This window comes from Misgurnus anguillicaudatus, chromosome 20 (assembly GCF_027580225.2).
Source record: "Misgurnus anguillicaudatus chromosome 20, ASM2758022v2, whole genome shotgun sequence".
In the NCBI taxonomy this organism is placed as follows: Eukaryota; Metazoa; Chordata; class Actinopteri; order Cypriniformes; family Cobitidae; genus Misgurnus; species Misgurnus anguillicaudatus.
The window spans coordinates 3,845,538-3,872,311 of NC_073356.2; the positions used below are offsets into that span (position 1 = coordinate 3,845,538).

At 38.6% G+C, this 26,774-nt stretch overlaps 1 protein-coding gene across 2 annotated transcripts; it reads right to left on the minus strand.

Moving 5' to 3' along the window:
* Positions 1-1,317: 1,317 nt before the first annotated feature.
* nt5c1aa (5'-nucleotidase, cytosolic IAa) lies at positions 1,318-26,774 on the minus strand. 2 transcript variants are annotated; one of them, XM_055219274.2, is made up of 7 exons: positions 26,361-26,773; positions 23,369-23,413; positions 14,315-14,482; positions 12,022-12,151; positions 8,350-8,472; positions 2,729-2,913; positions 1,318-2,441 (listed from the first exon to the last, which is right to left on the minus strand). In XM_055219274.2, exons 1-7 carry the CDS (start codon positions 26,505-26,507, stop codon positions 2,103-2,105), a joined length of 1,137 nt encoding a protein of 378 aa, XP_055075249.1. In that variant the 5' UTR covers positions 26,508-26,773; the 3' UTR covers positions 1,318-2,102. The 2 variants fall into 2 exon arrangements, with proteins under 2 accessions (XP_055075249.1, XP_055075251.1); XM_055219276.2 differs by lacking the exon at positions 23,369-23,413 and having other exon boundaries at positions 26,361-26,774.

The window sequence follows — 26,774 nt, forward strand, 5'->3', positions numbered from 1 at the left end:
GGTTGTATAATAGGTGTATCGGTCGTTCCCCGATGCCAGCTCACTTCCTTCGGTCCAAGTTCTCCTCTTCAGCCTAGTGAATGATCGCTGACAACATTGACAAAGCACAACACTACAATTCTTCAAATGTACACACGTCAAAAACTCACCTACAGCACGCCACACACACTCATGGTGAAATAGGGTCTGATCACCATGTTGGCCGGGATTTGGTCCTGAACCGCAGAACGGGTGGATACGGAGGATGACCAATGGAGACGTCACATCCACGACTTGTAAACCCCACTCTTTTCTCTTCGTAGCTAGCTAGCTTCGGCTCGCCCACCACTCCTTTCTTTGGGTGGGGCCGTATACACGCTGAGCGAGCACTTAGGGGATGCACTGGGACACACAGTTTAGCAAGCGATGTCACTGGCAAAACACTCCACATATTCACAGTTTGTTGACTCTTGATGTTTCTTTCTCTTCCAGAGGAACAGCGTATACAAGGTTGCTAATAGCACACTCCTTCGGTCCTTCCAATGTATCACACAATGACTCTTCAATATCCACATTCTCTTTGAAGCAAACAGCACAGATCAACACAGTCACTTTGACAGGAATTTCCTAAGTACTTATCTTCGTTTTCATTTGGCTCCATCCTCCACTTTGTCTTCACCCAGTCTGCAAACTTCTCAATAATACGCCTCTCCAACACACCAAACACTTCCGTCTCCCCCACAATGTTTGTTGGAATAAACTTCAACTTCCTGCTTTCCTGATGCTCTTTTTATACTCCTCTTCTCTTCTGAACTGCCCAATCGCCAATCGCCACGCTTGATCAGCACACCTGATGCTGATATCATCTGATTATGGTTGCCCGGAGTTACCGGAACTGGCCGGGTGTTTCGGTGAAAGCCTTTTTGGTGGCTACAAGGCTCAAATGATGTCACTTCCACTTTGTGATGTAATTTAAAGCAGCAGTACATTATTTATAGACAAAACAAATTAGTGTGACAGGGTGGTAAACCAAACTGAGGGACACACACAAATCGTAAAATAGTTACAAAACAATAAGGTTTATTTTGAATTTATCTTATCTAAACAGGGACACACATATGTCGTAAGTAGCACCTGTATATCTGTAGAAAAGTTGAACACCAGTTATGATTTAATATAAGTTATGTTTGTAAAAACTACTTAAATGTCCTATGATAACTAAGGCCTAGTCCTGGATTCATCTAAACCCAAACATGTACATTTGTAACCTATGTTTTTATTTATACGAGCTCTGGACGAAGGATTAACCCATATGAACTTCTCTCTATACTCCAGATGGCCAATTGAATACTTTATACAGGACACAAAAGGAATTAATGCAGTACAACTGTTTTCTGTCAAAAAATATATTATATGCAGATGAGAAAAACAGCAAGTACAGGTAACACAGAATAAACTAAATCATTCACTATCAATGGCTTTCTTTATTAAAATGCTAAATATTATGGCTTTTTTGCAATGTTGCACATACAGACTAGCATCCATCATAAATAACTACTTGCTTTACATCACTTTAGATCACATGGAGAAATTATGCAGTTTCTTCTCACACAACACCATATACAGCAATAAACAAGAACACAATGACAGTCTATTGCTAAAGTAAACAGTGTGGTTGAAGCCCACACCGTGTAAACAGATGATACAGAAATTCAGAGTATCTTCTTTCTCTTTTCATGTCTTATATTCATAACCCACTGAAGGAAACCCATAATGGCTTACAAAAATAGCAGCACACATGCAGATGTACCAATCCGGTGTATTTCCACTATTAAAATGGACCTGTAAGCAGATAATGCTTAGATGAGAAACTGACCTTTCATTACAGTGAAGCACAGACCTCATCTGCAATTTTCATTACGTACAGAAATATGAATAATGCTGTAAGAAGAGGGCTGGGTTGAATCTTCAGTTGCATATAAAGTCATGTGTGACCTTGTATAAGCCACATGAAAATAAGGCCAAGAGAGTACAGACAGATCTGTCACCATCCAAAGTCTGCCCAAAGTAAGCACTGTCTGTATCTTAAATCTTGCCTTTCTCTTTTATTTTACTGAGCTTGTTTATTGTTTACGAGGGTATTTCTGTGCAATTCCATAGGGCACATGGGCAGCGATGGCACCCATCTCTGCAGCACCTTCCACATGAAACATCTGATCATCGAAGTAGATGTGGGGCCGGATTTTCTCTAACATGGGGCCTTTGGGTGCCCCTGCCAGGAAAAGAGCCTCATCTATCTCCAATCCCCAGGCACGGAGAGTCTTTAAGGCACGGATGCCTGAGCTGGCTGCGCTGCGAGCGGTCACGAGGTAAGTACGGATGGGACAGTCCAGACGGTGGCCTTTAGCGTAGAATTTCTTCTGAAGCTTTCCAAGCAACTCCAGGAAACCTTTCAGTGGGCCCTGTGAACCGGAGACATACGTTACTTACAGTAGATATAATAATGTCTGCTAGACAGATTGTCAGTTTTGCTGTTGAAAATTTCACTTTATCTTTTTTTAAAAATTACTGTTTTTTTCATTTTAATTTAATGGCTACTTTAAATTATACAATGTCTGTGCTTCTAGCCTCAACAAATAGTTGCAAAATAATGACTATTTTTGACTTATGACGTGACCTTTAAACAGGAATTTTGCATTTCATCATATGCAGCACAAATCGGTAGTAATAATAAAAGTCAGGTGCGTACATGATCTAACAAAGTGTTTTCATTTTCCCTCTCATGTTCGAAGAACTTGTCCAGACCATGAGCTTTAAAAATTCGCTCGGACTCATCAGAGAAGAGCACAGCGTCGCCATCAAATGCCACTTTTAGCTGCGTCTCTGATACTTCCATCTGTTTATCTGGCATGAACATGGTGGCTGCTGCAATGCCTGGGAGAAAAAACACAAGGTTAGTATTTTTACTAGTATTTCTAGTTGAGCATTGGCTTAGAAACACAAAGGTTATTGCTTCCATCCCATGCAGGGAACACGTATAGCTTGATTGCACTGTAAGTTGCTTTGGATAAAAGAGTCTGTCCAATCCATAGTCGCAAATGTAATGTAAACCTTAAAAACTTAATGATGAAGCAGCAATAAACTCTGTTGTTAATATCAGTGCTGAAAAAATATATGCTGCAAAAGTGTGCATTTCGGACTTAGCAGCTACGTGTCTTAAACTGCCGAACGCAGCATCTATGTACAGATAAATCTATGGTCCAAACTGTGCAATTAAGTAGAGGCAGGGACTAATTCACATATTCACAGATCTGTGTATACTAAATACGCCTCTAAGCGTGTAGAATTACTTTCAAGCTGTTTAAAAGTATGAAGCAATTACTGTCCCTTTGACATTTGCTCAAAGATGAGTTTTAACTGCAGTGGCGGCCGATGACTTATTTTGGAGAGCGCACAACGTGAAGCTTATCAAAAAATGTATTTAGCCTGTTATGTGTGTGGCTCGTCATGTCAAAATATGTGTTTGGCATGTCATGTGAACCTATCACGCATCATGTCAAAATAAGTGCCTACTGCAGACACTTCAAAGGGGTTAATGATAAAAGAGACGCTTACGTTTGCCAGATACTCACTTAATTTCATGTGTAATCAGAGTTTACTGTTAAGTTAGTGTCTTGTTAGTGCCTCATAAACCTTTAAAACGTTAGCAGGCACATATTTTGACATGACACATGATACACATGGTTCAATGAACACATATTTTGAAGTCACCAGCCACCACTGGTTAACTGATAAAATTATTGACCAAAGAGGGACTTTAACTCTTATAATGTGCTAGATAATAATAAATGAATGGTGTAATAAGATTTGCGGTGGCATGCTAAGGACGTCTCCCCGCCACACATTGGAGCTGCCTTCACTATTATGTTAATCCCCACCCAATATCATTCCTCCTCAACCAAAGCCAGTAGCTCCCTTTCTCCGCTTCCTCTCCCAATGGCTTCCCTCATGCTTGAGCCTGTTATGCCCATTCTGTGTAGTAGCTGGATTGCTGCTTTGCCCACAAAGCCCTGGCAGCCGACCTCCACAGGGTGAACAGTTGCTTTCCAGCCAGCATCTTGGCACTCCGCTGCCAGCTCGGTGTACTTTGGCTGTGTCCTTTCGTGGGCTGCGGTCATGTTCTCCTCCCAGGGGATGGTTAAATCGATGAGGAGAACCCATTTCGCCACTGCGGGACCACATGACTATATCTGGCCGGAGAGTAGTGGTCAAGACCTCTCTTGGAAATCCAGCTGCTTCCTGAGGTCTGCCAACATCTGCCACTCTTTTTCAGGTGAAAGCATGCTGTTCTTCTTCTAGGCAGAAGGTTGATGTGTACTGCCAGGCTTTACAAACTATACCAGGGCATGCTCTCTTGTTGCAGGTAAGCGATTTGCTAACACCCTACGGCTCTTCAGGATCTCACCCAGTTTCATCAGGATCTGATCATGGCGCCACCTGAAGTGCCCCTGGGACAGTGCCATTCTGCATCCTGACAAAATAGTTGACAGCCTACTTCATCACTATATCACAGTGCAAGGATCCTAGGGCATGGGAGGGTGTCGTAGTTTGCCCTCAGCAGGAAGCTAACACCATGATCTTCTGCTGTCTCTTGGTGGCTTTGGACCAGAATTGCTGCGCTGCTCCCCAACCCAGTCCGGCACGATTGGTCTGGACAGCCCCCCATCACCTCTCTGTGTTGCAGACTGTTGATGGCACAATCTACCTCTGCCAGTGCTTTCCATTTGCGGCCTGTTCGGATGGAAACATTTGCCCTCCTTATGAGCAGGTCTGCTGAGTTCTTAAGTTTTAGAGCAAGGCAAGTCTGGTTACCATGGGCAGCTCCAGCATGCTCCAAGGGAAGAGACCTGCATCTATAAAGCATTGGGGCAAGCATATCCATTCCGCTGCCTTCTGAGGAGGCAATTTCACAGACCTTTAGGGGTCACAGGATACGTTGGTACAGGATGTGCTGGTAGCACCACACCTTGTGCTTCCCGGGCAGTTGACTCTCCTCAATCTTTGCCAGCCCTTTAGTGAGTTGGTGTTTGGCTAGCTTTCCCATCTGCCTGTCTGACAAGTCTGCCGTGTACTGCCTCCCCAGGCTTCGCAAAGGTTTCTCATCCAGCTGTGGAATGGGCTCCCCTATTTTGCGACAAAGATGTCCTTGGCTTGCGGTACCCCTCTCCTTATTGACAGACTTCTTGATTTTTCCGCCTTGACCTTCATCCCTGCCCATGCGAAAAGCTCATCAAAATTCTTGAGTCTGGTTGTGCAAGGAGCCATTTGGAGGATGCTTGTCACGTCATCCATGTAGCTCCTCAAGGGTGGAAACCTCATGTCCGATGGTAATTTGATACCTCCAACCACCTGCCTGGCACCAATGAGGATTCCCTCAAAGGCTGGTGGAGATCCCATTGCAATTCCGTGTTCTAGCTGCTGCCACCCCATCATGTAGCCCTCTAGAGAGAAACACATGTGCAGGTTGCTGAAGCATTCAGTCCTGGAGCTGATGCTGACATTGCCTTCTTGACTACGTCTTCCACTTCTCGCAACTTGGGTGAGAATTGTGAAAAGCAGGGCTCCTGAGGCAGCAGAGGAAACAACACTGCTGTGGCAGTGGATATTGTAAAAAGCATGGCTCCTGTGGGAGCAGAGGAAATAGTATCGCTGTGGTAGTTGAGAAACAGGGCTCCTGTGGAAGATTAGTTTGTGAAAAGCAGGGCTCCTGTGGGAACAGAGGAAATAGTACAGCTGCGGCAGTTGAGAAACAGGGCTCCTTCGGGGGCAGAGATTGTGAAAAGCAGGGCTCCTGCAGGAGCAAAGGAAACAATACTGCTGTGGCAGTGGGTCTGATGTGGATCTAGCCTGGGAGTTTCTGGAATGTAGGTAGGCTAGGAGAGTCTGGTAGTCGTTTCTTACCTCAAATTTTTGGGGAGCCACTTGGATTGGGCTGATACGGAAACATTCGAAAGGTGGGGTGTTGAAGGGACCAATCATGAAACCAGATTCGACTTCTTTTTTAATAAGCATATCTATTGTGTCTTGCGCTGCAAGTGCGGTTCCATGCCGGGTTTAAAACTGTGTTTAAGCCCTGTCAAAAAATAATTGGAAAGTTTGTATCGGGGTGTTGAGACAAATCTGCAGACAGATGGGAAAAAGACAAATAAGATGAGAGTTGACAAATAATGTTTAACATTTTTATTTTGAGACCTTTTTACAGGGCAAATGATGTGGGCATGAGCACTGCCACAATAGTTGTAAAAAATGTGCATGTATTGACAATGTTGTCATGTGCAATGTCCTGTGTTGAAGCTATTGCAAACTTGGTTAGTGGAATTGTAGGTGCAAGTTTTTTGGAACTTGAGGAGTAAAAGTTGGTATTTGCTGGGTGTGGAATGTAGCTGAATGATTTTGGTTGAGGGGAGTTTGGACATGGGGGCATAGAAGGGTTAATGAGAGGACAGGTGGAATGATCTGCAGACCGCGCATATGATGTTACAACACCCAAGAAAGACTGTTGTGGGGATCCAGGTCTATTGCGCACCAGTGCGGGCATTGGTTCAATTGGGAAACAAAGATGGCATATTTGGCTGAAAAAGCTTGTGGGGCGCCTCAGTCAGATAAAGCAAGTTCCGCTATAATCGTGAGATAATCATTAATTTCCCATTTTCTTTGGGGAAAGGCGGAGCAAATGATTTTACTGTAGCGGTTTAAAGCAATCAAAAAAGGGCATGTAATTGGATATGTGGTGGGTTTTTAAAGGTAACTGTGGCTCATCGAAAACTTGAGCTGGATGGGAGACCTGTATCGCTAAAAGGTGTTGCAGCATGTGGTGTTAGTCAGACTGCCTTGCAGTGCTCGATGAAGCGTAAAAATGATTGAGGCTTGGTGGAGGAATTTGGATGCGGCCTGACGAAACCACTCTTGCAAAGAAGGAAGGATGGCTTTTGGTGAGTGTAGAGATGGAGCTTCATGATCTTTCCTTGTTTTGTTTGTAGTTTTTCGGCAGAGAGTGGATTTTGAAGATGGAAGAGTTGGTTGGAGAGAGATGTAAAGATTGTAAAGCTCCACTTTATTAATGTTCTTGTAAAAGAAGATGTCGCCGTTATCTTAAGCTAAGCACTGTCCATTTCGCTATTGCAGGAATTGGCAGGGGTGCTGAAGCGTAGGACCATGCTGGGGAAGATGTCTTGGTGGTGGAGGTGAGGGTGATCTTCGGCGTCTTGAGGTACGAGACGTTGGGTCAATGGTCGTGTGGAGTTGCTAAGGCTCTCGGTGCGACGGCTTGAGCGTGAGTGCTCTTTGTTGCAGTGGAAAGCAGCATTGATGCTTGGGCCACATCCTGGGCGATTAGGGATTCATCGTCGGATGAGGAAAGTTCTTTTTCGGACATTGTTGTTTTTCTCGTACGTTGCGGCAATGGACAAACTATCGAGGAACATGGGTGAGTTGATTGCCAGTCTATATAAGTTTCCAATAATGCTGATCACCTGATTGCTGACAGCTGGTCAAAATTTTCAGGATGATTAGGTAGATTCATTGAACTTGTTTCTCTCGAACTTTGTTAATAAAACATGATTTAGGGGTGGCTATATATATAGACCTCTTCATGCTGATTGGTTGGATTACATGATCATGCTTCTCCCGAATTTAGTTAAATAAACTTCATTAAGTTGTTTAAATAAAATTCATTTTCAATTCCACCTTTTTACAAATTCTTATTAGTTTGAGGTGTTCTCCGTCCCCCACATCCCTCCCCCCATTTCCAGCCCTGAAAAAGCTAGAAAGATATTTTTAATAGATTGATATTAAGATATTATTTAACAGAACTCTAATTGTGTTTGACTGAAACAATTTAAATCACTGTCTAAATATAAAACTACATGTATAGTAAAGTCAAAATGATTTTGATCATCACTTTGTGTTTATCAGGTTCATACGGGTTAAGAACCACATGAGAATTATGACAGAATTCCCTTGAATTCCTAAGTTCATGTGCACTGTCTGACATACACTGACAGACTGCTGCAGTACAACCTCCTATTTGTTCTTAATTATTAACAATTCATCATAAAAAAAACTTTGTAGACGGTATGCAATTCTGCTCATATGTGAATTTAGTTTAATTAAAATCTAGTTAATTTCTTGAAATTGTTACATTTAATTTAGAAGCAGTAATATCCTACAAATATTATAATAATGAGCATGATTTCAAGAGTCCCCTCTCATTTCTGTGCCACACTGCAAACAAGCAAATTGCTTCTGATGCTGGTAGTGAAATGACATACATGACACTTAAGTAATCAGTAAATGTGAGCATGTGCTAACCTTCAGCAAGGGCCTCCTGCACCTTCTGAGCATCAGCTGACAGGTATAAGTTTGTTTGCCACGCTTTCAGGTACCCGATGGGACTGCTGCCTCCTGTCATGCAGAAGCGTTCAATGAACAGATCTGAGAACAAGAGAAAAAGATTAACACGAGTCCCAATCAAAGATGCTCTAGAGTCTAGACACTACAAGTTTGTTAGTTGTGGACAACATGGATACAAAATTGATAAAACCTCAATTCGATGTTTATTGATTTTCTTTCCTTTCAATGAGAGTATTTTGTAACTGAGACTTCTTGGTGTTGACAGTGTGACATCATGGTTCAGCTGATGGAAAGGTTAGATGGATGGGAATGTTGGGGTTATGCGCCTCTTTTAGCATCTGACATATTAGTGCACGCACTGTGCCAGCTCAACAAGACATCATCAGCAGTTGTTATTTACATGACCGTGTCGTGCCAAGTTTGGCCAGAAGGAAACAAGATGTGGAGCAGAATGAGTCCAAACGAGAAAAAGACTTGATGCGAAGGAGAGGAAACAGTCAAAGAGGATTTTGATGTAACTATAGTGGGTATAAAAAAGAATCAACCCCCTTTAAAAGAATCACATTTTGTTGCTTTGCAGCCTTAAATGAGCACAGACACAATTTTGTTTTATCTAGCTGTATTTACTCTGTTTAAATTATAATATACAAGTGAAAGATATACCCCAATATATCAGAAAACGTTAACGTTAATGTTAACTCAATCAGGTGTAGCTAATCACCTTGTCAATTCCAGACAAACTCATTTGACTTTCAGCTGTGGTCATTTTGATTGGCTTAGCATGACATTACATTTTCTGGAGCATTTCACTCATTGGTAGTAGTGATGCAAAGTCCGATTCATTTCCGCGAACCAGCTCTTTTCGGACAGTTCGGCTCATTGAACCGGTTCAAAAAGCAGATTCAACGGTTCCTGACGTCATCAAGAAATGACATTGCTACGCATTTATTTTCGAATTACTTGTATGAAACATTCAAATAAAGTAGTTTGTGTCAACACATTAAAACATTCAAATAAAAAGGTGTTTTTTTGAAGGCATAGCTGATTTATTGCCTTTCATTCACAAGATATTATAATGTTTGTGGTCACAGTTTCAATCACGGATTGTAAATGCCAGATACCAGTTTTGACTAGCCTACAACTTGAATAAGATTCCTAAAAGACACTGGTGCACAATTGTGGATGTGTAAGTATAAAGAATAAATAAACTTGTCTTTTAAACTCATTGGTCTTCCTTAAACAACTACAATATGATTTGCATGCACAATAAATCATACTAAAACTAAAGATTTTTAATAAAACAAGCATATCAAGAAACTAATAAAACAAGAAACTTCGTGTATCAGGCTCGTTCAAATCCTCTGTGATTCACACGCAGAATCATCGGCAATTCTCGCTTCGGCATCATCGACAAACTTCGTTCGGTTATTTTTTAGTTCAAAGTGCTATTTCGGCTGTGCGTCCTGCGTCATCAACCCGGAACCTATGCCCAAAACTAAAGTTCGATTCAGTTCGATTTGTGAACCGGCTCAACCGGTTACTTCCTGAGAACCGGCTCAACAGAACGATTCGTTCAAGAACCTAACATCACTAATTGGTAGTGCAACTGAAGCAAACTATCAACTATGGGTGGCAAGGCACTGTCAAAAAATCTCTGGGATAAAGTTGTGGACAGGCACAAGTCAGGAGATGGATATAAAAAAGTCAAAGGCTTTATCAATGCCTAGAAGCAAGTGGAAGGTATTTGGTACAACACAGACCCTCCCTGGATCAGTACTCCAAACTGGGTAAAACAGCCAAGAGGAAACTGGTCAGATAGACAACCAAGAGGCCTACAGCAACCCTGAAGCAGTTGCAGGAGTTTATGACGAAGAGTGGGCATTGTGTGCATGTGACAATAATATAACAAATTCTTCACAAATGTGGCTTGTATGGGAGGGTTGCAAGAAAAAAAAACATTGCTCAAGAAAGCTCACGACTGAGCTTTGCCAAAACACACCTTAAAGGTTCTGTGGCCACATGGAACAATGTGTTATGGTCAGATGTTATGGCCTCAACACCAAATGATATGTCTGGCAGAAATCCAACACAGCTCACCATCCAAATAACACCATTCCTACAGTAAAACGTGAAGGTGGTAATATCCTGTAATGGGGGTGTTTCTCTGCAGCAAGAACTGGAGCACTTGTTAGGATAGAAGGAAAAATGGATGGGGCAAAATATTGTCAAATTCTTGAGGAAAATCTGCTGCTCTCTGCTAAAAGTTGTCAATAGGAAGAAGGCTTCCCTTCCAACATGACAATGACCTGAACACACAGCAAAACTGACTACAAGGTGGTTAAAGGAGGGAAAGGTGAGTGTCCTTGCATGGCCTAGTCAGAGCCCAGACTTAAACCTCATTGAAAATCTGTGGAATGACTTGAAGAATGCAGTCCATAAACAGACACCATTAAATTTAAGTGAACTTAAGAAGTTCTGCAAAGAAGAGCGGGCTAATATTGCAGAGTCTAGATGTGCAAAGTTAATAGAGACGTATCCCAACAGACTTAAGGCTGTAATTAAAGAAAAATGTGGTTTAACAAAATACTGACACAAGGGGTGATCCTTTTTCTAAATCGTTGATTTAGTTTTTTATTTGTTAATTTTTTCTGACATACCCGTGTTATATATTTCACCTAAATGTTATAAGTGACTGCACTGAGTAAATACAGCTAGACAAAACAAAAACTGCCCCTGTCCTCGTCCTAGGCTGCAAAGCACCAAAATGTAAATTATCACATGTGTGTTGTACAGGTATTTTAATGGGGGGGGGGTTCTTCTCTATACCCCACTGTATATGGTGATTTCTTGTTTTCATTCAGGGTATATAAGGTTCATAAGCACAACACAGCATGTTCCCTAGTGAGATTTTAATTGTATCATTGGGGACTTAAGATATTACATATCAAATGTTCGGTCACGGACTCTTCTTCTAGATGTTTGATTCACAGCCAAATATAATGAACAGAAAATGTTGAGTGTGCGACATTGTGTGTGAAATCCAATTGAAGTCTCATAATCTAATGATGGGATTTGACACATGGGCTTGCAGTCATATTAAAAATACCAAGATTATATTTTGACAGAATTTTAGAATGGGAAGAACTGCAGCGCTATGACTTTCTGACTTCAGATAGAAACGTCAGTCCATATCCACATATTTGTTATTTTGTTCAAATAAAGGCCAAAAGATAGGCCAATGTTTGTTTTTCTACGATTTAGCCACCAGAACGTTTAAAACCGCTCCAGCTGTGGCACTGCAGGGAACCGAGCAGGAAGTGGCTGGTTTGAAATACAAAGGTTAGAGGTGTCTCATGCATCTCTGTGGGAAGATATGATTGGCCAGCTGGAGATTTATCTTCTATGAAATCAGAACAAGAACTTTTTGCATGCTTTTGTGTCCTCAGAATGGCATATTTATTTTCCTTTCCATGCAAAGTCATCAGTTTGTCATAAATATTTGTACTGTACAGACAAATAGGGTTTTATTCCATTAGCAGCTTATTGTCCAGCATTCGTCCTGTCAGACAGTGTGTATGTCTGTAGATAGTAAGAATCAAGGGTATGGGAACGGTCAGTAAGGATTCTTACTGTGGTAGTTGATGGTGTTGATGAGTCTCACCCCTACGTGGGCATGGTTGTAAGTTACCAGCACAATGTCAAAAAGTTCCTCGCTGGCTGGATAAAGTTCCCGCAATTGGATGTTCACTGTCTCCAGTGCCTAAGAAAAGAGAAAGTGAAATTAGGTACTGCAAGTGGTGGCATAGATTTTACCTGGAGATGCATGTCCACCCCAATTTTTCAAAAACGTCAAATCGTCAACAAACAATACAGCTAATATTGCTAAAGTCAACTGTTAGAGAATGGTGCTAGCAAACCCAAGAGTTAGTGAATGAATCACTCTTTTAAACCAGTTCTTCTCAGTGAACAAGTTGAATCAGTACACCAAATCGGACTGAATCCTTTATCAAAAAAAAACATGGTTACTGTAGTAAAACCATGGTAACCACAAAATAACCATGGTTTTGACAACCATGGTTTTCAAAAACCATAGTTTTGCTGATAGTAATCAGAACACCAAAAAAAACATGGTGCTACACTTTTACCACAATAAAACCATGAATAATTTTTGTAAGGGATGTGCTCGACAGTCATTCCAATTCGAAATAAGAGGGAGATATTTGTATCAGATGTATCAACTCTTCATAGGAGCTCTCCCCAACAGCACACTGACTGAACCAAGACCTGGTGAACTTTGTTGATACTGAGTATGCACAGCACACCTACTGGAATTCCTGAGTCACCATACACTGAATCAAGAAGGGTTTCTATCGGACGTGTCCGACTCGATAAGCCGTTAATACTGCGCATGCGTTTACTGAACAGGAGTATACAGCGATTCTCGAGTCAGGAACAGGTTGCTACATTTATGGAGTCACCAGTGCACTGATTTGAGAGTCGTTTCTTTTTGGACGCGTCCGACTCATGGGTTCGACACGATGAGCCGCTAGTATTGCGCATGCGTTTACTGAACAGGAGTATACAGCGATTCTCAAGTCAGGAACAGGTGGCTACATTTATGGAGTCACCAGTGCACTGATTTGAGAACGGTTTCTATTGGACGCGTCCGACTCATAGGTTCGACATGATAAGCGGCTAATACTGCGCATGCATTTACCGAACAGGTCAATACAGCGATTCTCGAGTCAGGAACAGGTTGCTACATTTATGGAGTCACCAGTGCACTAATTTAAGAACGGTTTCTATTGGACACATCTGACTTATAGGTCTGACACGATAAGCGGCTTATACTGCGCATGCATTTACCGAACAGGTCAATACAGCGATTCTCAAGTCAGGAACAGGTGGCTGCATTTATGGAGTCAAAAGTGCACTGATTTGAAAACGGTTTCTATTGGACGCGTCCGACTCATAGGTTCGACATGATAAGCGGCTAATACTGCGGATGCATTTACCGAACAGGTCAATACAGCGATTCTCGAGTCAGAAACAGGTTTCGACTCATATGGAGTCACCAGTTCACTGATTTTAGAACAGTTTCTATCGGACGCCTCCAAAGAACTGAGAATCAAAGAGCTGTGGATACGGAGCATGCGTGAGCCAAACAGTACACATGTTGGTCATCAGTGAGTTGCTGCTAATACTATGAACATGTATGAACTGACGAAAAGTAAGTTTATTTAATATTACCATTAAACGTAAAAGAAATATGCATGGTACAGCTAATTATTTTAAACAGCATTATGACTAAAATGTGTTTAATGTTGGGTGATTGTCCATGTGCAAATTATATTTTAAGTTGTTATGTACTTAATCATGATTTCTGTTAAAAGTTTTTGAAGGTGCTTTAGTTGCACGACTAAATAATGATAGATGATCTAATAGACTAAAATATAAATCAACCATGCACAACTTTATTTAAACATGTTTTAGTGTATTTTTACCTCCTGGATAATAGAATTAGATCATCATTACGTGAGGATGTTAAAGAACTGGTGAATCATTTTTTGGACAGTTCGTTTCAAAGAATCGGTTAAAAAAATTATTCACCAGTTCTTCACAAAAAAGATTTGGACTTCCCAACACTACCAAGAGTGTGGGAAAAATGTACTTCTGATTCAAACAAATGATATCAAATTGCTTTAGAAAAATACTGTCAGTTATAAATGGATTTGTAATTTCCTGTTTATTACTAAGAGATCTACTCTCATGTCTGCAACATATATCAAGGCTATGGGAATGGTCAGTATTGTATATATTTAAAAACAGTGTTTAACATTTCTCAAAAAACAACTCATTGTAAAATTTGATCAAACAATATTTGCTTAAATACAAGTTAACAAATATCCTAGCACATTATTACCTTAACAAATGGGAATGCTGGACCAGGAGCTAAAGGTTCGTTCTCATGTTGGATCTGATATCTGAGATATTCCTCCACTCCTTTCTCTTCATACACTTTCTGTTCGATGTCTGTGCGAAACAAAACCCGTGATGATACGGCTATGGTGACTGCGTTCTCTGGTTTAGGCTGAAAACAGGCACAATAAGAGACATTCATTAAACATTGTTAGCATATAAGCTGTAAGTAAATGAGTTAACATCCATGTTTCAGACTTTTGAAAACATAATTTTTTATTAGGCTAAAATACTGTACATTAGATCAACTACATAAGTACATGTTTCACAGTTGCTCTTAAACAAACGTGTTAAAACAACACGTGTTGTTTCTAGTTAAGGACAACATGTTAAATGATCTCTTTGTTATCATTGGAACAACAGACTTTGTGTTGTTTTAACACATCTTGTGTTGTCCCTTTTATTTTTTTCAACACGAAATGACACATAATGTGTTAAATAGGATAAAACAAAACAATGTGTAAAAAATTAACACATCCTTCCTTAGAGGCTGTTTACACTTGGCATTAACATGCGTTTTCGTCGATCGAATCACAAGTGGATGACGTTAATGCCATGTGTAAACGGTGTTTAAAATGTTTTGAGCTCGTACATTTTCGACCACATTTAGAGGTAGTCGAAAACCCTTTCGATCTGATTGCTTTTGTAGTGTAAACGCACATCTGGTTGAATGTGTTCGAACAGCCACAGGACACTGCCTTCTCTCCGCTCATTTATCTAATCTGAGGTACTAAACACAATGTTTTATGTCTTTAAGTGGGTCATTTGCATATCCTGTTTGGCATCTTTTTGTTTGTCTTGCAGTAGTTGTATTTAAATTGTAATTCATCAAATGTATTTCTAAAAGTCTGTTTTATGTTTTTATGTTACAGAATTCAAATGCTACCACATACTGTAGTAAGAGGGTCTCTCATCAATCAGTCTTAACTAGGGTTGCCAAATGTCCCATATTAGCTGGGACGTCCCATATTTTAAGCCTAATTTATTTGTCCCGTACGGGACGTCCCATCTAACTAGTGACTGATACAACAAGCTTGTTCAACTTCATGTGGCACTTGAACATGATCTTCAATACCTTTCATCCAATCACAGACCTCTTCAAGCACAATCTGTATACATATTTGATGTTGATTCTGAAAAAACTACAGTTTACAGAATATATGCTAGTTTGTCACACGTAGGATTAACATAAAGGGGATAACGTTTTATTTACCCTTAGTGCGAGAGTCACAAGTGTTTTGTTTTAGACTGATGTTAGAGGTAACAGTTCAATTAAATGACTGTGTTAAAAGTACCTGCTGTAAATTAACAAACTATTAATTAACCTACCGTATTGCCAAGGCATAAGAGTTATTAATTAATAATTAATTAGAAGATTAGCTATCATTTTGACAAATGGATTAAAGGGATAGTTCACTTTAAAATGAAACTTCTGTCATCATTTACTCATCCTCATGTTGTTTTAAACCGGTATGAATTTCTTTCTTTTTTCTGATGAACACAGAAGAAGATATTTTGAGAAATGATGGTAAACACACAGCAGTAAGTGACCATAAACTTCCATAGTAGGAATAAAAAATATAATGGAATTTAATGGGTACCGTCAACTGTGTGCTTACCATCATTTATCATTTAAGTCAATGGTCACTTACTGCTGTGTGTTTACCATCATTTCTCAAAATATTTTCTTTTGTGTTCATCAGAAAAAAAATTTATACAGGTTAAAACAACATGAGGATGAGAACATGATGACAGAATTTTCACCTCAAAGTGAACTATCCCTTTAAATACACTGTATACATAAAACCATATCCTCACTGCTGCGGCAGACCATCTTGTGTCTCATATTACAGAGTGAGAAAGTTGGCAACCCTAGTCTTAACGCTTAGATAAAGTCTGCTTTAAAACAAGACAGAGAAAGCCAGATGAGAAAGAGGAGAGTTTGAAGTGCAGTATTCCTCTCTTCAAGCAAGCAAGCAGTCAGTTTAAAACCAATTCATGTGTCATTATTATCTCATTTAGACATTCACTCTTGATCAAACAGGACTAGGAAATTTGGGATTATTGTGACTGTCGCTCTTCTTCTCTAGTCAGGGCCTAAAACTTACTTTTTGCTACACCTGCAAATGAAAAAAAATGCCAGCCATAAATATTTAGATATAAACGTTTATAAAGTTTTTTCAAACTGCACCTACACTACATAAACGTTTAAGAAACATTATGCAATAAGGTAAAGTGTTAACTTCATTACCTTACAACGATAGCCTACCACCAATCTGCACAGTGCCGCGTCAAGTCAAACAAATTAGTCAAACTAGCAATTGGTTAGGACTAAAAAGTCTTACTGTGCAACCCAGTCTCACGGCAAGTTGTGTTATAGTAACGAAAATTTTGATTAATTTATTCGTGTTTGATGACACGAATTTCCACTGTTTTTCGTGTCTCTGGAGACTAATGTCTTTTTCGTCCTTCCCAGCACGAATTTCTATCAATGGCTGTTCGTGTCTGTGGCACGACTTTCTTTATCGTGTTATTTTATATTTTGATTTCTCATCGTTGTTTTCCACCTTTTGACCACTGTCGCTTGGGGTTTGGGCTAGAATCACTTTCTGCGACTTCCTAACCCAAACCCCAGCCCTAACCCCAACTCCAGGCGAGAAAAGTTTTAAAAGTGGACGAAAAACATGTACAAACCAATGAAAAAAATAACATCCTAACGCAAACCGCGTATCAAACCCCAACCCAACGCGACATTTATTTAAAAACAGGAAACAACGATGATAAAACAAAATACAAAACGACACGATAAAGAAAGCCATGCCACAGACACGAACAGCCACCGACAGAAACTCGCGCTGGGAAGGACGAAAAAGACACTCGCCTCCAGAGACACGAAAAACAGCGGAAACTCGCGTCACCAAACACGAACAAATTAATCAAAACTTTTCGCCACCACAACACAACTCCCCGTGAGACTGTGTTGCACTGCATTAGATCTTCATCTACCTTTATTTATAACTGACCTATGACCAGTCTTAAAGAAAAAATTTGATGACCAGGCTAAGCAACCGGCCACTGAACTGATCTTTTGAAGAGAGTATTTTTATATGTAGCTGTTACAGACCACAGAGTGATGCAGATCAATCAAAACAACACGGTTATATCACACTTCTATCTTTTCATGAGTGCTTGTAGCTATAACACACGGTTGGTGAAAGTATCAGATGTTGTTGTAGTTAGTAATGTGATTCCCAGCGATAGAGCATAAACACATGTCCAGTCTGTCACATGGTCCACCTATCAGCTGACTGCTCAGTATGTCACAGGAAACCACCAGGAAGAGAAAGGCTAGTTAATTTTGGAAAGGGGCTACCGTATGACGCAGCCAGATTGCTGTGCGTGCTGCGCGACACGACCTAAATCCAGCGACCACCCTCCAACCAGATGAAGATGTGCTGCCTGTGGGGGTTATGGGAACAAGACTAGCCTGTGTGAATGGATCTGTGGCGAGTAAAAGCCTCTTTCCCTAAAGAACAGGAGAATGATTTGTCATTCCAGATGAGACACTTCACTCATGCTGGGACATCCGGAGGGGTTTGATGGGAGAGTTTTTCGTTAGTGGTTATAGAAATCAGACATTACTGGGAAATGTGAGTGAATGAGTGACCACTACAGTACATGGCACGATTGCAGAGAGAGTGGGTTTGTAGGAATGACTGGATTTGGATTTAATCAGTCAGCACAACGCTAGAGAGGAACATTTAGTCTAAAAGTCAATGACAACCGCCAGGAACAAGTGAACATTGAAGTGCTACTCAGGATCGGACTCAAACTTTTATGGCCCACTTACCCAACGTATTACTATGCACATATACCTACAGACATTATATGCTTTCTATAATAATCAATCACACGTGTGATTATTAGGTATTCATTTCTCTCTCTAATGTGGTCACTCACAAGACATCACAGTTCATTATGCATACAGCAATAAACATTCCATCTATTCTTTACCTTACACACAAATATACAGTACAGGACCTGTCAATATTTTTACTGACCCCACTACTGTATAAGAATGCAATCTTACATTTTTAGAAATGTACACTACTTATATTAACAATAATGTGATTCTGATTGTCCCTTTTTCAATTAGTAAACATTGTGATGTTTTAATTTTTTTTGGAGACAAAAAGACCACTGACCACTTCACTAAAGCTGTTGATAGTTTGTTTGGTAGCACTTTACCATAAGGTTGTAATTGTTAACATTAGTAAATGCGTTACAGGCCAAATGCTAACATGAACTAACAATAAGAAATATAGTTTTTCATCATTTATTCATCTTTGGTAATGCCAATACAGTTCATCCTGTTAGCATGGTGCATTCAAACAAAAATGAAAATTCTGTCATAATTTCTTCACCCCCACGTCGATCCAAACCTGCATGAGCCCCTGCACTCTGCCAAACACAAAAGAAGACATTTTGAAATAAATAAATAAATAATGGTACACAATTGATGGGTCATTCTTCAAATGGGGTGGCAAATGTGAGGCAGAAATTGTAAAAATGCTTGTTCGTTTTCTTTTAATAAAATGTATTGTTATGCATTTAAATAATTTTAATATGCTATATCCATTAACATTGAAGCTTAATAACATAATTAAAAATAAAAACACTGGTGAAACTTCAACTTATGTCTGTGGTGTACCAATATTTAATAAGTAATATATAAGTAAAAAGACAGTAACACCACAGACAGTAACACCACAGTAAGTAACACTACAGACAAATTAGCTTAAATCCAGTCTTTTCTAAAATGGAGGCTGCCATCATGATGAGTTCAAGATGTAGGGACATTTAGGAAATATTAATAAGTATGTATTTAGCAAAAATTTGATTAAAATATTTAAAATCTGCAAGTTATTAACATAACACTATAGGTGTCATGTACAATGGGGACACTGGGGACTTGTCCCCACCACTTTTTGAAAACATTTGGTTAAAATGTTCTGAAAAATCAAGCGATGCCTGTGGGTGATTCTCATGAAATCCAGATTTAGAAGGTGTCCAGCATCAGATTTTTTAAAAAAGCCATTGAAGCCATTTTTTTTTACACAAGATTAAGGTCTGAACTTACTATAGATGGTTTCATCGGACGCACGTGCCCTGACGCGATACACGTCTGGATCCGAACTTTACTTCAGGTTTTGTTTTTTTAATGGTCTGACTAGTTGCTTAATTGATCTCTTGAACAAATGCCTCATCGAAAATAACAAATGTTTTGGTTTCCTAGGTAATCTATGTGTTGTTTTTTTGCTTGTTATATAAATAAACTACGTTTAAAGAACTTTGTTGTTATTTAGGGGCTGTCCACACGGAGACGCGAATCACTGTATACGCATAAATTTGTTATCGTATAGGCGTTTCATCCACACGGATCCGGCGATTTCAGAGAGTGAAACCGCTATTTTTTGAAACCTGGTCCTAAAGTGGATAAATCTGAAACCAGAAGCAACTAAAGCCTACTAGCTTTATTACAGCAAAATCTATTGCTTCTATGCAATTGTGGTGACCAACAAGCGATAATGGACAACACCATACGTTGGTTATGCGCATGCTCAAAGTCTTCTTCTCCGTGTATAGTGTATATCTGTAGCAGAATTACAGCGCCCCATACTGGTCCGGCATATTTCTACACCGGTTTCAGTCGGTTTCAGTGGTTTCGTGTTTACGGATTATTTTTTTAGAGCAAGGAAAAAAAATGATCGGATAGGGAATGCACCGGCTTCGTGTGGATATAGCCTTATTCTTAGCGGAGTTTACCAGAAGTTACGTGCGGACCACGACAGCCACTTGTTTATGTTGTTACTGCTGAAACGTCTATAACCATTATTTTTAGAGGATTTAAAAATATTTCCTATAGAATTATTTACATTTTTTGATACATATTACATTAAATATATACATTTGCAAACTCATGTGTCGGTATTAAGAACTAAAAGTTGTCTACTAGGACAAACAAAATTTCAACTTTTATCTGTGGAGAAAAAATAAGCACTGCTTCTGGTAGCCATCTTGAGTGTCACAATCAATTATATCTCTTCCAACTATTTTTTTTTTTTTTTGAAAATGTTAGTTCCTTGAGGGTTTAAACAATGATTGAAAACTGTTGCGGAGGATGAGAAAAAAATTGGTCTTAGATACATTTATATTCCAAATCCACCATGTTTCTTTACTGTAAATGTTTATAGTATAACATGCACTGAAGCTTTTTATTTTTTTATTTTTTAATTATAAATATTTTCATGTCAAAGAACCCAAATCCAGTTACGGACACATTGCGGTAATTAAATTTTCACCTTAAATGTGGAAAAAACAACAAAATTGTTTGTATGATGTCATTTGAAATCATGTGCAAAATAGTACATGAAGAGATGTTTGTAACTGTATGCTTCTTATTTTGATAGCATTTTTTATCAAAATGTTTCATGACACCTCATAAGTGTAATTTCTCAAGAATCACCCCTATGGGACTTACGACTGGTTTTGTGGTCCAGGGTCACATATGTGGCATTGTATGCTTATGGTGTGTTTTCTTTTACATAATGAATTTCATTGTTATCATTGACTTAACGTGCTGGTGCTTTGGTACTGTTCGGTTGAGCTGGTGTTGCAGGGACTGTTACATGTGCAGTCGACATTGTTGAGTATTTCGTGTTGTTGACTGGCCTACGCTATGCCCATTTTTGATGCGCCGTTATTCAATATTTTTCCCCGTCATGCTGTAATGTTTTTTCATCTGATCTTTTCAACATTTTTCAACACAAACTGACGCCCCTGCATAACACCACAAACACTAATAAAGTGCAACACATGTAATTGTCGAAATTTAGCTAACTTTAAGAAAACTTATAAGAAAGAATGCACTCACCATGCATCCCTCAGATCAATCAGCACCTGCAATGACCTTTGCACACAGGAAGTTGTCCAAATAGATTTCCCCCTTTTTTTAAAGGGGCGACATCCATTGAACACCACAGACATGAATTTGGGGAACTATTTTAACTAACGTTAAATGTTAAATTAAATCTATATTCACAATGTAACCACTTCATTTGTGTTACATTTTTATATTGTTGCAATTACAATCCATAATACCTCTCTGAGGTGACGGGAACATGCATATTTTGTTACAAATGTAATCTCTCAAACTCAGTTAAATATGTATTTTAAATAAAAGTAATTTTTAATAGTCCATGAATTGTGTTTATCCCACACAATACAAACATGGAATGTTTTTATAATTTATTGGTATTTAAAGTTTATTTTAACTGTTGTAAAGTAGAGGGACACCACTTGCCACCAGAAATAAAGAATGACCCTGATTGGTACTAATAGTATTTCTTTTTCTTACTATGGAAGCCAATGGATGGGGAGAACCCAAGTGATTTCCTCAGAGCCCAAACTTCATTTGCATTAAAAACTTTGACAGCATCTTTAGCATGCAGCCCTTGACAGATATGACAAATATTACATTATTTCATTATTGTTTCTCGTGATTAACACTTCAAGTACATTTCTAAAGTGGTCATTTATTTCTAATTACACTTTGTGTTTCTGGTTTCATGTGTTACAGTATAAATCAGCACAGCACTACCTAGTGCTGTAACACATCCTGAAGTTTGCCTTGTTTAGTTTTTCAACTGAGTTTTCAAAAAAGTAAACCGGGTTCAGATGTCAGGAGTTCCTGCTGGGATGAAAGTAACACTTGTGTTCATATATTAAAAAAATTTTATTCTCAACAATTCAAGTTTGTATTGTCGGTTTGCTTTTAAAACATTAGATAAAACTGAAATTTAAAATGAAAATGTAATTTAATTATAAGATAAGATAAGTAACAAAATATGTTTGCAGTTACATATTAACAAGTATTTTTATTAAAAACAAGTGTAACACAAAAATCTATCTTGTTCTGTTACTTTTGACCCACCTTTGTGTTACTTTCATTATCTTTAAAAGTAAAAAAAAAAATAATACATTTGGCTGTACTCTCCGCTACAGTCAACTGTTGGCTTACCATAATTTCTGAAAATATCTTATTTTGTGTTTAGCAGAACACAGAAACCCATACAGGCCCAGACCAACACGAGGATACAGAAATGACGACAGAACCCTCATTTTCTTTAACTATTCTTGGTCACACTTTATTTTACGGCATCACTGTTACAGTGTAATTATACATTTAAGTACTAAGTAATAATCAATAACAACATGTACTTACTATAGGGTTGGGTTTGGATAAGGGTTTGATTTAGGGTTAGTTGCACGTAACTATGCATAATTAACTGTTATTACTATAATAATTACATGTAGCATGTGTAACAAAGGCACTGTAAAATAAAGTGTTACCCTATTCTTAACTTTTGATTTTATTAATTCATTAGTAAATGCAGAAATTAACATAAACGTACTAAATGCTGCAGAAGTATTTTTCATAGTTAGTTTGTGTTAACTTCTGCATTTTCCATTTTATCTGACTCTGTAAGGTCAGTGATTAAGACCGTGAAAGACATTTGTAAAAGTGAACCAGATTGGCTGTCCTGTACATGCTCTCTCAATGGAGGAATGATGTGACAGGATCATCTCCAGTTTTTCCTTTTTTTTTGCCTCCATCTAGGTCTATTTTATTAAACAATTGTTGTGTATTTATTTAGAGTATGAGTAGATCACAACACTGAGATGTTTTTCTCTTTATATCATTCTCACATTCTTACTGTTGAGTCCTGATAAATGTAAATATACCAGACAGAAATGGCTTTTAAATACAATTTTGCACTCAGTGATGTCATACAAATAAAGTGAATTGTGTTGTTGTGTTGTGTTAACTCATGCTGTGGGTCATGCGTTTAGTACAGAACCAAGCAGAACAAGATGTTAATGAGACGGCAGAGATGGACGTCTGCATGTCCGTAGACACCATTTTAAAAATACTTACAAAGAATATGCCTCCCTCCACCTTCCTGACCCGTCTCACCGGCACCTTTATAAAATAACATTTCATATCAACCTTCATTTCACAGGCACAGAGATCAGTCTGTTATGTAAAACATATTTTTAAATACATTTACATCTCGTGTGTTTATTGATGTTGATATTGAGAATATTACTATTTGCTTACACTCAATTTCAGACAAACAGGTTGGAAGTGAAGCTGAATGATAGCATGCCATGTTGTTCTCCTGAGGTGATGTTATATATAAATCCAGTGTGAAGTTATTAATGGTTCACTGTAATTACACTCAGTTAGCTTAGCTACAGTTACACACACACACACACACACACACACACACACACACACACACACCATAAAGAGTTCAGGATTGACTCTTACCATCAACAACTAAACAATCTTAAAAATAAACTAAATGATTAATGTATTTGAATGTCACCAAGACGTTCACTTACCCAAAGACTGGAACAAAAGAAATGATCAGTTTCATAATAATGTATTTTAATATCAACACACAGTTTATGTGTCATTCAAGAAAACATGTTTAAAGAGATGAGGACTTTCTACTCATGACCTTACCCCACAAAGATGGTAATCTCAGTAGTTTTCTGACCTCATGGATTGACAATTTTCACCATGTGGTGGCAGAAAAACAGTGGAAATTAATTAGACACGAGTGAAACGAACAAGATAACTCAGTTGAAAATGTCCTGTTGAGTGTCAGAATAGGAATGCCAAAATATATGACATTCATTTTTATAGTATACCGTCGTCGAAGACACCATTTGAAGATAAACGTAAGTGTTTATGGTTGCAATAAAAGCCCTTAAACGGACAGACTGGAGTGATCAAATTATTCGGAAATCTTTTAATAATTAGAAAATAATTAGAGAAGATATCCGGTGATCTGTCGAAGTCTGATCCCTCAATGTGTCTCTTATAGCGTTTTCATCACGTTACATTTATAATTTATTTAGAAAGATTAAAGATTTGAATGAGTTCATAATATCAATAATATCACCATTTATTAAATATTTCTTAATTTTTTCGTTTTCTATTACTTCTTTTTACCTTCTATCTTAGCCTATGTCTTCGTCCTGTTTGTTCTAAAATTAAGATGTTTACATACTTAATAAATATATAAATATAACACACACATCATGTAAAGTGTTATTAATATATAAACAGGCCTATACAAATAAATTTGTATGTAAACATAATAGTTTTATAATAGTTTTAGAGCAAACATAATAATATAAGGAAGAAATAATATAAAACAGGAAAATAATGAAATATTTAATAAATGATATTATATAGAATACATGATAGTATTGCTCTTGTATGTACTTTAGTGATTCATACGGTAAAAATAATTGATTTACCAATAAAGAACAATACATATACATTACATACATGCACATATCAGTAGCCAAGCCATTTAAACTTTTAATTTATATAAAAAATAAACGTAACGTGATGAAAACACTATAAGAAACATTACACTAAAGAGAAACATAGGAGAAACAGACTTAAAACACTAAAACACTTCACACCGATATTGCAGAGCTGACACTTTCTGCCACCAGTTGCGCTCCGCCCACAAAAAAAAAAACGTAATTTCTGTTTGCAAACATGCAAAAGGTCTATAAACGGTTTCTTCGGATGCAAGCGTGTTGTCATGGTTACATGCCTGGCCCGAAGTTAACTTCTGGTCTGTGCTTATTTATCGGTCTGGCTGGCAACTAAAGAGACCTCTGGAATAAACACCTCGTGGAAAATAACAAATGTTTGTGTTTGCAAAAGACGAGGGGAGATGGCGAGCTTGGATCACCATTGTGTGGATTTGGCAGCCAGGCAAGAATTTAAGGATCTGTAGTTAACATTGTATACATTCATTTTACATGGTAACTTTAGTTCAGTGTAGTTTTTGATAGCTTTGATTTAAACTAAGGTAATCTAAGTATTTAGCTGTTATCAGAAATAAATTACTATAAAGGGACTCTATCTGGAAGTTTACCGGAAGTTACGTTTGTTCCACGAGAGCCGTTTGTTTATGTTGTTACTACTAAAACTGTCTATTAAAAATGGAAACCAGCATGTGTATGTGGAGGGTTGTTGTGTTTATTGATGTTGATAGTGCAGTCTGGGATAAACAGATCAGGTATTGAGGGAATGAGAGAATAGCAGAGGATAACAAAGATCAGGTTATTAATAGAGCTGAAAAGGCCAATGACGCTTAGAATAAGTATAGAACGACAGACTGAGAGAGAGAGAGAGAGAGAGAGAGAGAGAAAGAGAGAGAGAGAGAGAGGTAGATAATACAACGGTAACCAGTACACTTATCCAACACAGTTTCATGATCTGAGTATTAAAACTAAGTATTTTTATAAAGCAGTGCACGTTGTTCACATTGAAAGCATCTCTTCACTCAGTGCACGTTGCTTTTTGGTCATGCAAAAGTTTTGTACTATATGTCTCTCTAAAAGCTTTACTGTATAATCAGATCTTTAATGATAAACCTCTGTCCTTGCCCGCATTGATAGTGCATTTGACAGATGGCATTTCGATATCTATATGAGGGTGTTAGCGCTCTCTAAATAAGCTGTGGATGACTTAAAAGAGCTACACCTGCTCCCCCTCAGATGGCATTATCTCCTTACATTCAGTACTGTTACCTAATATCAATCCCCTCCCCTAATCTCTTCTGGTTCTCTTATGAACACGTTCATATCTGCAACCAGGCAAAATAAGGTGAACTTTATGTGTTATGAATATGATTTCATGAGAAAAATGATGGTGTTACCCGCTGATGATGGCTAACAAACGTAAAGGCTTTGGAAACACGTGTGCTATGTAAACATTAGACACACAAGAAGGAGACAGTCAAGTGTTGACATCACCAGAAGTGGGAAACGGAAAATCAGATCATACGTAAATGTTAGTGAGTTTTCAATGATGTGAATAATGTGATACTCACAGATTTAGGCTTCTTTGTAGGACCGTCGTTTTCATGTATATCCTTGCTGTCCTCCCAGGGTCCTTTGCTATCTCCATTGGAGGTTGTTGGACAGGTGTTGGGCATGGGGTCTGGCCCCTTCATGACCTGTACAGGGTCAAGATTCATTCTCCACAACTGTGTTCATGAACAGTACACTGATCCAGTGCTGTATTACGCTGTGCTGTTTTCTCTCTTCACACACACACACACACACACACACACACACAGACATACACACAAGCACACACACAAGGCTTTCAGTCTGTGTCCACCACCTTAGACAGCCGAGTATTGTTTATTATCCAATAATCCAATGCTGCTGATGGTAAAGCTCCTGTTTGTCCTTCAAATAGAAGTGTTGGCTTTGGTTGTGTTCAGCTATATCCTCTCTGG

What these genes read in the sequence shown, in the direction of transcription:
- nt5c1aa (XM_055219274.2), bottom strand. Translation starts at nt 26,507, where the DNA reads ATGAATCTTGACCCTGTACAGGTCATGAAGGGGCCAGACCCCATGCCC. An exon ending in CTACAAAGAAGCCTAAATCT is followed by an intron (nt 23,414 to 26,360) that starts GTGAGTATCACA and finishes TATTTTATAAAG; the next exon opens with GTGCCGGTGAGACGGGTCAG. An exon ending in GCAGGAGGCCCTTGCTGAAG is followed by an intron (nt 2,914 to 8,349) that starts GTTAGCACATGC and finishes TTTTTCTCCCAG; the next exon opens with GCATTGCAGCAGCCACCATG.